Source organism: Sander vitreus, chromosome 6 (assembly GCF_031162955.1).
Source record: "Sander vitreus isolate 19-12246 chromosome 6, sanVit1, whole genome shotgun sequence".
In the NCBI taxonomy this organism is placed as follows: Eukaryota; Metazoa; Chordata; class Actinopteri; order Perciformes; family Percidae; genus Sander; species Sander vitreus.
In genome coordinates this window covers 9,004,229-9,017,362 of record NC_135860.1, presented here as the reverse complement: position 1 = coordinate 9,017,362, position 13,134 = coordinate 9,004,229, and the positions used below count along the sequence as shown (strand labels likewise).

Below are 13,134 nucleotides of genomic sequence, written 5' to 3'. Positions count from 1 at the left end.
TTTCAGGTATAACTGGCTTTTTCGGGCTACACACAGGCTGCACTTACTTGTTGGTGGATGTTGTTAGGGCTGCATGCAGCCTGAAAGGAATACTTTAGTGTAGACACTTCTCGGCCTGAAAAAGTACCTCCACCACCTTGTTTCAAAATAAATAAATGTCCATGTAGCATCTAACTAAGATAAGGCAGTAAAGGACAAAGTTCCTTGCTTTAAAGATGCACACTAAACATGGTTTTAAGTATTGTTGATGCATCAACAATACAGCAAAGGTTTAACATAGAATATTTATTTTTAATTGTTCAAATGTTTTTGCTATACTACCATTAATAATGGAAAAAAAACTATTTCATGATTATTTCTTAAGTGCTAGATTAACTGTTACTAAAAAATACAGGTTGAATTGTGAAATATTTATTCAAGTTCCATTCTTCCTGAAGGTGTATTTAAACTCATGCTGGACATACAAGATTATAGAATACCAAATACGGTCCTTCTTCACTCATCTATGCATGTGTGAAGATGCTAATGGATCATTTACAACAACTATTCTTACCTACGTAACAAGTCATGTTGTAGGTACCCCACATTCATCTGTGACCGTCTGGTTCAAAAACATCTTATCCAGTGTCTCTACTGCAGTTTCTGTGTATGTATGAATGTGAGTGAGTATATGTGTGTGTATGTACACGTGAATGTATTTGAATGTCACTTCCTCCCCTGACCTTTGCGGGATGTAAGCGCTGTCTGTGAGACAGCATTGTCTTATAATACAGCTGTGACGCCTCCCGTCATCTATGGAGACATAGAGTTGAACTACTACTCTGCCTGAGACGGGTTAGGACCTACTGCTGGTATGTTGGACACTGACCTGAATGAAACCTGGGGTACAACTGTCTCAACTTACACAGCATGAGTTCGTAAGCTGGAAATTGGAAAAGTGTATGAAATGATCTGAAAGTGAAGTGACATTTTCTCTCCTTACCTGGCTCTGGCATCGTCCACTTCTCACACAGGAAAGCTTCACTGGCTTCAGAGGGCTTCCCGACGCCAGCCATGTTGGCAGCAAACACATGGAATTGGTAGAAGTGTCCACTAGTCAGGTTGCAAACCTGTGGATTTACATCATTCACAGAAAAGCTAATTAACTGGTAAAATGATGTGTAATAGTGAAATAGTGTCCATAAGTCAAGCTAAAGACAAACAAGTGCAGAATACAGTATATACTATTTCTTTTTCTTTTTTTTAAGAAGACAAGTGGTTTGAAAATATGTTGTCTATATCATGTTTTACATCTCACATCTCACTTCAACAAAGGTCTTTAGTTGCACATTTAGGAACTGGTTTTCTTTCTCTGGTCACTGAGGTTGGCAGGTTCAAGAGCACTCAGGAGGAAAACAGAATGTGTGATTGAAAAATGTCAATTTTCCATTAAATGGTTTGACAAAATGCTAAAATATTCTGGTGTAGAGATAATTCAACATGGGATGGTTACTTTTAGTTTGTTAACTCAAAAGCCTGGAAGAGAAGGCCAGATGGACTTTCTAATCTGTATATATTCTGAATTCTCACAGTACATGTTTTATCAGAGATTTATGAATTTTGTTGTAGACAATAAACATCTGAGTTAAATTGGGTTTCTTTATTTCTTATTTTTTGTAGCATTGTTTAAAAATGTATTTACAGCATTAGAACTTCATTCCTTTACATAAATCAAAATGATTCACACTGTTTTTAAAGGAAAAACACGGCTCAGTTGGCACATCATATAGGAGCAAAAGTTCCCTGGTTGTACAGTTACAACTCTCTAGACTCAAGCAGGCATTTAACAAGGCATTAGCTCTACTGCTGCTGCTGTCACTGCATTTTTTGCTGAGCCCCCGAGACACTTTTGCTTTGGGAAGAGAAGGGATTAAGCCTTATTGATCTTTTCATTGATCTTCCTATTCACAGTCACTTAGACTTTAAGGCCCTTATCGCCTCTGTGAACAGTTGTGAACTTGTGCTGCTGCTCTCGGCTCTCTCCCGGCAACTAATTGACACAACCAGAGGGAGCTTATTTCACAGTAATAGCAATCCCTATCTAAAAAAACAATTTCCCCCACCTACCACCCCCTTCATTATCTATAGATCCTTCTCTAACCACATTTAGGTAGAACGACTACCTTCTTATCAAATCGATATACAGTCCACACTGAGAAATGCAAAGGTTGTCTGACAAAATAAGTAAAGAAAAGTACAGCATTCATCCACTAGATGGCAAACAGGCTGTATTTGATTCATTTGACACATATTTTTCAACTTCCAATGAGAAATCTAACTTTGTTTGGGATGCTCCATCATGACAAAAGTAATCACAATAAAGCAAGCAACTTTACTTGAGTATGTCCATTGAAAGGCTTCTTTTATTTTTACTCTACTACATTTCACAGGGAAATATTGTACTCTTTACTCCACTACAGCTGTAGTCACAAGTTCCACTGCAGGTTAAGATTCTACATAAAGATGACCAACTGCAACAGGGAAATGCTGCTTATTCATTCATGCATTAGTATTAACAATCTAATAATGTGATATATTATAATATATCACGGATTTCTTTGTAGAATACTTTTACTTTTGATACAAAGAGGACATTTTGCTGATAACTCTTCTGTACTTTAAGTAGGATTTTATATTGACTTTTACTTGTAAAGGAGTATTGTTTACAGTGATATATTGGTACTTTTACTTAAGCAAATGCTCTGTGTACTTCTAGACAGTTTATGGTAGAATTTTAATTCAAGGAGAGAAAAACATTTTTTTTTTTGATCTAATAAAGCATGATCGGTGACATCCTGACAGCTAAAATTGTGGAAGCTTTCATGGCAATGTCATTTACATTTTCTGCACAACTTCAACCCAGAAAAGAAAAAAGGCACAAAATCAATATTCCAGTTACTCTACTTTACATCCAGAAAGTCAGCAACCTGATTCAAATACCAACATAAAACAGCTGTTGTGGGAAGTGGAGCACTTTCAGAGGATGTAAGGTTGTTAAAATTGCTCATTTACCCCAAAAGGGGGAGCTACATGTTCTCATCAGAGGGTTCCTTCTGGGAAAGGGGTCTCGGATCCCCAAGACTCTGCACTTAACAACATGTAGGTCTAATCTTTGTATACAGTCATTTTCTTTCTAATTGGATTTGTCTGTGTAAAAACAACCACTCACCACATTTGCACAATGTCTAATTACTGAGCACCTGTAATGTCCCTGAGACAGGTTAAAGATTTAACTTTCCTCCAGGTCTCCATGGACACTGCTTGTTGCCTAGTGACACAGCCAATGTAGATAAGGGAGCTTGAGTCAATATTTCCATTATTTTAAGGCCACTGCAGTGCTAAAATGAAGTGGTAAATTAACATAATTAGAGTTTTGCTTCCATACTGTCAGTGAACAGAAAACACATTGTTGTACATTATGTAGGCCTATACTGCCAGATGTGAAATGATGTGAAAGGAAAAAAAGTCTACACGTCGAAACAAGAGACTCCAGCAGCTCTGTGAGGCTTTACTTAGGCACAGTGGTGCTTTAAGCTAAATGCTAAAGTCGGCATGCTAACATGTTCATGATGACAATACCAACATGCTGATGTTTAGCAGGTATAACTGTTATCATGTTCACAATTTTAGTTTAGCGTATTAGCATTCTACTATTTGCTACTTAGCACAAAACACAAAGTACTGTGTGGGAACTGAGACTGATGGGAAAAATCATTAGCTTTGCAGGTATTCAGAAAAAGGCCCAGCAGAGGTTATACTTCCTGCGACAGCTAAGGAAGTTTAATCTGCCTAAGGAGCTGCTGACCACTTTCTACTCAGCCATCATTCAGTCCGTCATCTGCACCTCCATCACTGTCTGGTTTGGGTCAGCCACCAAACGGGATAGGGCCAGACTGCAACGGACGATTAGGGCTGCAGAGAGGATCATTGTAACTGACCTTCCCTCCATCCAGGACCTGTACCGGTCCAGGGTCAGGAAAAGGGCAGCAAAAATCTCTGCAGACCCCTCACATCCTGGTCACAGACTGTTCAACCTCCTTCCCTCTGGTAGGTGATACAGGGCACTGTTCGCCAAAACCAGCCGACACAGAGACAGTTTCTTTCCCCAAGCAGTCACTCTGTTGAACACTCAGAAATAGCCCCCACCCTCACACTGAACAAAAACCACCACTGTTCTGTTCATCTACCTCATGTCTATTTCAATCCTATAATTACAATATTGTTATTAATATATTACCATTGCACTGATCTGCCTTGCACTGTACTCATTTTAATCCTAAAATCTCAGTCTATTGACCGATATTACACTATTCCTTCCCTCTCTTTTGTATATTTTTTGTAAAATAGTAAATTCTATTGTATTGTTATACTGTACACTATTTTTTTTATATTCTTACCATCAACTCTGTTTTTATTCTTAATATGTTAAGTGTTGTACTTTGAGAGCAAAGATTACCGGGGTCAAATTCCTTGTTTGTCTACGCAAATCTGGCCAATAAAGCTGATTCTGATTTGGTTCATAAACTTTAAAGGTCCTATGACATGCTGCTTTTTGGATGCTTTTATATAGTCCTCAGTGGTCCCCTAATACTGTATCTTAAGTCTCTTTCCCGAAATTCAGCCTTGGTGCAGAATTACAGCCACCAAGCCAGTCCCACAATGAGCTTTCCTTAGGATGTGCCATTTCTGTGTCTGTAGCTTTAAATGCTATTGAGGAGGCGGGGCAAGGTGGAGGGTGGGGGTGTGGCCTTGACCAACTGCCATGCTTCGCTCGTTTGCAAGCCATGATGTCGCTCTCTTTCTCATGGGCGGGCCAAATTCTCTGAGAAAGGGGAGGTAACCTTTCCCCTTATGACATCATATAGGGAAGATTCCAGATTGGCCCATCTGAGCTTACTTTTTCTCAAAGGCAGAGCAGGATACCCAGGGCTCGGTTTACACCTATCGCCATTTTTAGCCACTGGAAGACAGTGGGCAGACATAGACAGGCTAGGGGAACTCACATAGAAAAAACCTCATAAAGTGAAATTTTCATGCCATGGGACCTTTAATAAATTATTGGACAAATCAAACTTTTAACCTGATCCATGCGGATCACCAAATTCATCAGGATACATAGTCTGGGAACGATGATTGTCCGTACCAAATTTGTCCAATAGTTGTACAGATATTTTACAAAAATCCAAAAATGTCAACCTGTTGTTGGCCCTAGAGGAAAATTTAGAGGATCACCAACGTTATTAGGATTCATTCTCTGGGCACCATGAATGTCTTTAAAACTTTTATGGCAATCTATCCAACAGTTGTTGGGATGTTTCAGTCTGGACCAAAGTAGTGGACTGACTGACTGACTGAGCGACATGCCGCGAGCATCACACTACACCATACTTGCATCATGCTGGAGATTTACTGACTTTAAACTGCCTTTCTTTGGTGGGCTTAACGTTGACCTCTCTCCACGTATCCATGCCCTTTTCTCTGTGGTCCAAGTAGTACCCACACACAGGGTCTCCCCCGTTACATGCGGGGCCCCTCCATCCCAACACCATCTCTGATCCAGTGCACAGCAGCAGGGCGATGGCAGAGGGAGCTGAGGGAACAGCTGGAGCAAGCAGAAGGAATTTAAACAGAATTATTTATTTTTTCATAGGTGATAGAAGAGAGAATCTCAGCCAGCACCTATTCTTGCTAAATAGACCGAGAAAAGCCAATAACTCCCCGGCCGACTACAACTGCAAATTCATAACTCTAGGCCCATATTGAGCATTCCTGAATGAGAATAAAATAAGAAAGAAATATTCAACTCATATTCTATTTGATAAAACATGTATTCCTCACAAAGAATTGGACTGCAGCCATTTATCCTCAGGTAACGGCTGAGTGGCAGAGTGGATGTGAGAATACTCTGGTGAGTGAGAGGCAAGCAAAATGAGTCATCATTGTACTTTACTGCAGGCTGCAGAGAGCACATTATCTGAGCCTGCAACACATCAAGTAAGAAGGTTCAACAGGTGCGTCTCCACACAGCTACAGTATAAACCAACCACAATAAGAGAGAGCATTCATCTGATGTACAGTCATCTGATGAAGGCTACATAACCAAACATATGGAGACTGACATGTAGAAGGAGCACAATCTCAGTTGAGTATGATGCCAGTAGCATTAGACAGTGTTGTGGGACAACATTATGAGCTGTTCTTGCCCACACTTGGTCTAAAATCCAACCTACTACTACACAAAAATGTCTCTGATGTAAAGTACAGCATTTATCTATCTCTTTTCTTTACTGTGTTGGTGTTGGGTAGATCTAAGAATGCCAATGTCAATGACAAATCTTTATGAAACCTTTGACAAAAATGCACTGATTGATAGTTTCAACATTGAAATACTACATTTTATATAACCTGCTTCAAAGTAAACCACTGCAGGAGTTGCTTGATTAGTAAAATCATCAGAAAAGACTTAGAAAGTCATTGAGTTTTGTCCTGAAAGAAATTTTGTGGACCTGGCTCGTGGGTGCACTTACAAATGGCCGATTTGACGAGAATGGGACGAGACTCATCTGAATAGTTGCTGTTTCCTGCTCGGCTCACAGACTTCACCCTGAACACATATTCCCTTCGGTTCTTGAGGCCATGGACTGTAAATCTGAGGAGCAGAGATGAAGTTCAGGCAGGTTGACTGGTCGGTCAAATCCAGGTCAACCATTACATCTTTAGCTCAATGTAATTACCTGGCTGTATTAATAGAAATATATAGTTTTTTTTTTTAGCTGGATTCTTAATTTTTTTATTCAGACTAACGTTACACCAACCATTCTCCCTGCAGCCAACCAGAAACATGACAACAAAACCTTCTAAGACATTGTTTTAATATATGTCCCCATCACCTGGTTTTGGTAACAGGCTTGTTGTTGACAGTCTTCCAGTCTTGTTTGCCACTTTCACTGTAGTACAGGTAGTAGCCCTGGATGTCGTCTTTTTCTTTGGGTTCCTTCCATTGAAGCAGCACTGAGGTGTCCGTGTCTCTGATGGCCATGACAGAGTGAGGTGGAGCTGGCACCGCTGATGGGAATCAGATGAAAAGCCATCAGGTTAAACTTTAGCTTCAATCATTGAATGGTAATTAAATAAAAGATAGAATCGAATCAACTCTTCCATTGATTTTGGAAAATTCGCACAGAACTTGAAAAGTGACTAAGTGATTTACTCACTGTACTTCAGTACAACTTTGAGTTGCTTGTATTTGAGTATTTCCATTGTATGCTGCTATTCCACTACATTTCAGTGATAAATCTATCTCTTTACCACGCTGCATTTATCTGACAACTATACTGTAGTTGCCAGCTACTTTAACATACAAAACATATAATCCACAAACAAAATATGATGCATTGTGATAGATAAAACTACCCATCAACATATAAAGTAGTTACAAAAATTAAGTACATGTTAATAAATCAATCATTATAATCAAATATATAATAATGTAACACTATATAAGGGGCCATAATGTATCACGAGTCATTTTACTTTCGAAACTTTAAGCACATAATACTATAAAATATTATAATACTTTTGCACTTGTACTTGAGTAAAATTTTGAGTACAGGGATTTTACTTGTAAAGGAGTCTTTTTACACTTTAGTATTGCTTCTTTCACCAAAGTACAAAATCTGAATACTTCGTCTAGCTTCAATTAAATTAAACATACATCGAACATATCATAGGCCTATCAAATCACTCCATAAATCAGTATTCTTTTTAAACTTGAGATATAAATGTAGATCAATTAAATTAAACATACATCGAACATATCATAGGCCTATCAAATCACTCCATAAATCAGTATTCTTTTTAAACTTGAGATATAAATGTAGATCCTCCCTTATCTTTATAGAATATAAACAAATCTCCAGAAACTCCAGGTGAATGTAACCTGTTATGGTCATCTATGTGTGTGCACAACTATAGTAGGTACACTACTACAAAATCCAATGGACCTTTACAACAGGCAGAGTAATAAATGGTTACATAACGGTACATAGCACATTTCTCACCTTGTGGCTTTCCCAAGGAGATGGGTGCACTCGGCTCAGATGGGTCGCTGACACCGTACTTGTTGATGGAGCGCACTCTGAAACAGTACTGCTTGCCTTTGACCAGGTCAAACACCGGGAACCTGGGAGAGTTTACCATCATGTCCAGACTGGCCAGCTCCCAGCTGATCTTCCCTACCAGGGACTGATCCATGTACAGCAACAAAAGAAGAAAATAAAAAACAAAGATCATTTCAAAAGCACAATCTTCATCTATCCCAAGGACATTGTGCATTATCCACTCTCCTTCAATTATGCTGGAGGATTCAATCTGCCAAGACTGCCAAATACTCTTTAAAACATCCCATAATTCATTCGGATTTTGTACAATCACTTACTCTGTAGTTAACTGCCGATTGCATAGTTTTGGAGCAAACCACTTAACGTGCAGACAAGGGCAAAGAGGAATAAAGCTTGGCAGCTTGGTTTGATGTAGTCTCGCATTGCCAGACCTTCCTCCACAGCGCTGCGGAAGAGGGTCTGGCTAGTCCACACAGCATTCCAGGATGGGAGAAAAACGTGCTCTGGTTTATTGGCATTTCTTTAAACCAATCACAATCGTCATGGGCGGCGCTAAGAGCCGAGCGGAGCCACGGTGCCTCTGCAAAATAGCCTTCTGGAAGGAACTTGTTTTGGTGGAACATGTGTACGTTCAAAGGTTGTTTTAGTCGTGCAACAGAAAACTCAGATTGGACAGATAGTCTAGCTAGCTGTCTGGATTTACCCTGCAGAGATCTGAGGAGCAGTTAACCATAGTCCTCATGAATCCACCAGAGTTTAAAGTTACAACACAAAGAAAGCGTAAGGTAACGGACATCCGGCCAAAAAAGAGTGAAGTCCGGCGGATTTTCCGGTGGCAACAGAGCAATCCCGGAAGTGGGACGTCATGGATATAGACTAGGTGTGATGTGATAGGCAAAAACTTCCAGGCAGAAATATTAGTACATTTTCACATTCAGAAAGGCAGAAAAATGTGCAGATAGAGAGCCAAGATATATATACAAAAAAACCGGTACATTGTGGACAACCACTGACTCATCTTGACATCTTTTCTTCATCTAACCTTCTCTATTTTACTTTTCTGCTTTTCTCTGAGGATTCACCATTATGTTCTTCTCTAACTCCCTGTTAAAGTAGGAAAAACCTAACAAAAGAAAAGCAGTACGTAAAAGAGATCAGTGATTATAAATTGCTTGCTCAAGGGCGAAAGGGATATTTGAATGTTCCCATTATTATATAAGCGGAAGTGAAGCAGCAGACATTTAGTAATTTCAGACGCCTTTGACAGATTTGACAGTTTTATTACCCTGGCAACTTATAAAAGTCCAATAAAAATCTATTTCCTGTGGCAGTTTTCATGATTATTGGAGCTAGAAGCTGTTGGGTGTCTGGGTTGATATCGGAGAGCCAAAGCCGTTTATTGTAGTTAGGAACAGGTCACACTTATATGTTTGAGGACAATGTTGTTATTTTGGCATTCTTTGTGTTGTTGAGAAAAACTCAAAATTTAAAATGGGTTTTCTTTTATAGACATTACCTTGAATGCACCAAGTTAAAACTAGAATAACATTTTGACTGATCTTGAAGCAAACAACACCTTCAGATCTCAGAGCCAGGTAGTTTTAAATCAACAGTCAGAAAAAAAAAAAAAAACTCTTTTAAGTATGCAAGCAAGAAAATCAAACCACAATGCCGAACCGCAGGGCATGAAAGAGCAACATCAAGGTCTGCGGGCTTTTAATGAGTCCACAAATTCCCATTTAGACTGACACCACAGTGGTAGAGAGATGTGTGTGTGTGTGTGTGTGTGTGTGTGTGTGTGTGTTTTTGTTTAACTATATTCGTGGGGTCCAACAACCGGGAATACAGTATACTTGTGGGGTCCCGACAGCTTTGTGGGGCCAAAATGCCAGACCCACAACTTTAAAGGGCTGTTTGAGGGTTAAGACTTGGTTTTAGGATTAGGGTTAGAATTAGGTTATGGTTAGGGTGAGGGTAAGGGTTAAGGTTAGGCATTTAGTTGTGATGGTTAAGGTTAGGGTAAGGGGCTAGGGAATGCATTATGTCAATGACCGGTCCCCACAAAGACAGTGCCACTATGTGTGTGTGTGTGTGTGTGTGTGTGTGTGTGTGTGTGTGTGTGTGAGTGTGTGCAGCAGTCAAGCCTGTATGTATGGCTTCTTTTTATTGTCTATGATCTGCAACTGTGGTTGTGTTGTTTACCTACTACAGTACCGTACCAGTCACAGAGACAGCTGTGTGTGTGTGTGTGTGTGTGTGTGTGTGTGTGTGTGTGTGTGTGTGTGTGTGTGTGTGTCTGTGCCTACTCTCAAATTTCAGATGTCAATGCTTCCTTGAATGCATTCCTTGAATAATCAACTTCCACCAAAATAAATTGGATTACTTATTTGAATCCAGTTTCAAATTTCTCTGCAAGTTGTCCTTTAGGAGGAAAATTGTTATGTTTAGGAGAGTGACAAAGGGTTAACTGTCATCAACCAAGATCCCCAGAGTTATTGTTGTATTGTGGGTGTGGGAGTAAAGACTGACCCGCTCCACGTAGAAGTTGAGTGGCTCCCTGCCTCTGGGTTCAGGCTCGGCCCAGCTCAGCACCACGTAGGTGTCGCTCACCTCGCAGGCGTGGACATTTGTGGGAGGGAAAGGAGCTTTAACCTGACCTGCAGAGCAAAGAGAGGAGGAGGAGGAAGTAGAGGAGGAAGAAAAATAGTTAGAATAAGGTCAGTGAGAATGAGATAATGGAGTACAAAAATTACTGGTCTGCTGAGTCTTTTTTATGCTCTTTTTGTTAAAATATTTGCATCAGGAAATGTAATACTTTGTCTGGTGGATTTAAGTCACTCACACAATGGGTGAGATTTACCTTGCTGCCCCAAATTTCACCTCCATTCCTAATACATAAGTATACCGGATAACATACAGTCAAATGGCTTAAGTCAGCACACTTTTAATGACTCTCCAAGTGACTTAAGGTCGATGGAAGTGTTCAGATTTATAATAATAATAATAATAATAATAATAATAATAATAATAATAATAACTTGGACTTATATAGCGCCTTTCATGGTACCCAAGGTCACTTAACAAATAGAGGGGGAGGGGGGGTGGTTAGGGGTCAAAGGACTTAGTGATAAGAAATGTTTTGAGGTGCTTTTTGAACATGGCTTCAGTTCAAATACATCTTCCTCCTCCTCTCCCTTTATCTCTGTCTATGAGTTACATTGCCAAGGTTATCAGCCCTCTTCACAAGCATTCGCACTACCTCGGGCCATTATGTGCATTAACCAGGACACCACCGGGGACTGTTCATTCTTTTCACTCCTGCAAATGGGGGAAATATTCATTGCCTCAGCCATACAATTACTGCAGCTCGTTTTAAATATAATATGAAGATGCATTAAGCTACGAGCCCGAGGCAGCCTAAAAACGAGGAGACGGCACCCTGTGTGCCAGTAAAACATAGATGCTGTTTGAAAGCAGGGGTGAAAATGTTACAATGGCATCTTTTTATGACAAATTTATACACTGTGAAATAAAAAAATGGCATTCTCACCTTCGAGTTCATCTTTTGTAATGGTGATCGTCCTCCCGCTGTCTACTTTGACCACTGAGAAAGGGGGGGGAGTATAGAGAGAAACAGGGAGAGAGAGAGAGATAGGTTGGGGGGCAGAGGGAATAAAGAAGGAAGTCATATCAGGGTAATGAAGTTATATGAGAGCCCATGATAACACTATTAGTGTTAATAGTAGAGGAGCAGCCATGGTAAGAGAGCCAGAGACACAAAGAGGTGACAGAGAGAGCAACATGCAAGGATGGAGAGCAGGCTGGAGGCAAGTCAACCTTCTGTCTGTCCTTCATCTGTGTTTAATGATCCGCAACATTTGACCAGAGCCCATCTGTCCCCCCTCTAACACATCCACTCACACACTCAATGATCTACGTTACATCTCATCCAGGTCGTCCTCATCGCACCTTTGTATATAAAGTATTTAACAAAACCTAAATGCCTTAAAAGTAATGTTTTAAGAAACAAAGTTCCATTCCAGGATGCTATTAAGAAGCTGTCGCATTAACGTCTGCAAGAACCTTCCGGCTTTATAAAATGATATCCACATCTACAGTACACACATCTGTTTTCTCTTGTGGTGCTGATGGCCTTTGCAGGTGTAAACACAGCAACTGAGGCAGATGAGGTGAATAAACAGCAGGAATGATTCGCTAACACTTCGCTGATGCTCTTTGTAGAAGCAGATGCAAACAAGTCACAAATTAAAGACAAAAGATAAATGAGTGGAGAAACATAATGAATCCCATACAGGGCACAAGAGCTCACTGAATGGTTAGATAAGTGTGGAAATGATGTGAATCGTGTGCTATGACCTTTACAGTCACCTGATCTCAACGCAACTGAACACCTTTGAAAGATTTTGGAGCAATATGTATATATCTTTTGTAAGAATATCCCTCCATTAGAGTAAAAGAGACTTGGAGAATCAAAGCCAAGGACCACTGAAGCTGTTCTGGTGGCCCAATATCATCAGCGCTACATGGACCCATGTTGGGAATCAAATTTTGGGGATTAACAGCAGGCCACGCTGCACTTTAACTGCACCACATGTTTATTTATATTCTCAGATGAGCTCACAAATGAATAGTTGAGTATGAGCATTAATAATATAGACTACAACTGAACCTCATTATGAACAGGTGTTATTTTACTCACTTTGTATTAGGGAACTGGTAAAGTACAAGATGTGGGACACAAGCTCAGCACACCTCTGTTTTTAATAGCTTTTCTGATTGAAAAGCTTACGTGGTTACTAGATGATATTGCATAAATAAAGAGTTCATGATCAGCATATGGATTTATTAGTGGTTATAATAACACATCTACAATCACTATATCCTGTGGTTTGGCTTTCAAACCACAAATGAAGTTTGTCTGAACCAAACAGTCAGGTTATGTTGTTTTTGCTTT

The 13,134-nt window shown here is 39.8% G+C and overlaps 1 protein-coding gene across 1 annotated transcript in view; it reads right to left on the bottom strand.

Annotated features, from left to right (window-relative positions):
• Positions 1–13,134, bottom strand: part of myom3 (myomesin 3) — a 61,053-nt gene that overhangs the window by 15,732 nt on the left and 32,187 nt on the right. The window contains exons 12-18 of the mRNA XM_078251781.1: positions 11,710–11,763; positions 10,689–10,816; positions 8,100–8,283; positions 6,930–7,104; positions 6,567–6,688; positions 5,454–5,641; positions 983–1,109 (exon numbers count right to left, since the gene is read on the bottom strand). Of these exons, the coding sequence (XP_078107907.1) occupies positions 983–1,109; positions 5,454–5,641; positions 6,567–6,688; positions 6,930–7,104; positions 8,100–8,283; positions 10,689–10,816; positions 11,710–11,763 (978 nt within the window). The remainder of the gene's footprint in view (positions 1–982; positions 1,110–5,453; positions 5,642–6,566; positions 6,689–6,929; positions 7,105–8,099; positions 8,284–10,688; positions 10,817–11,709; positions 11,764–13,134) is intronic.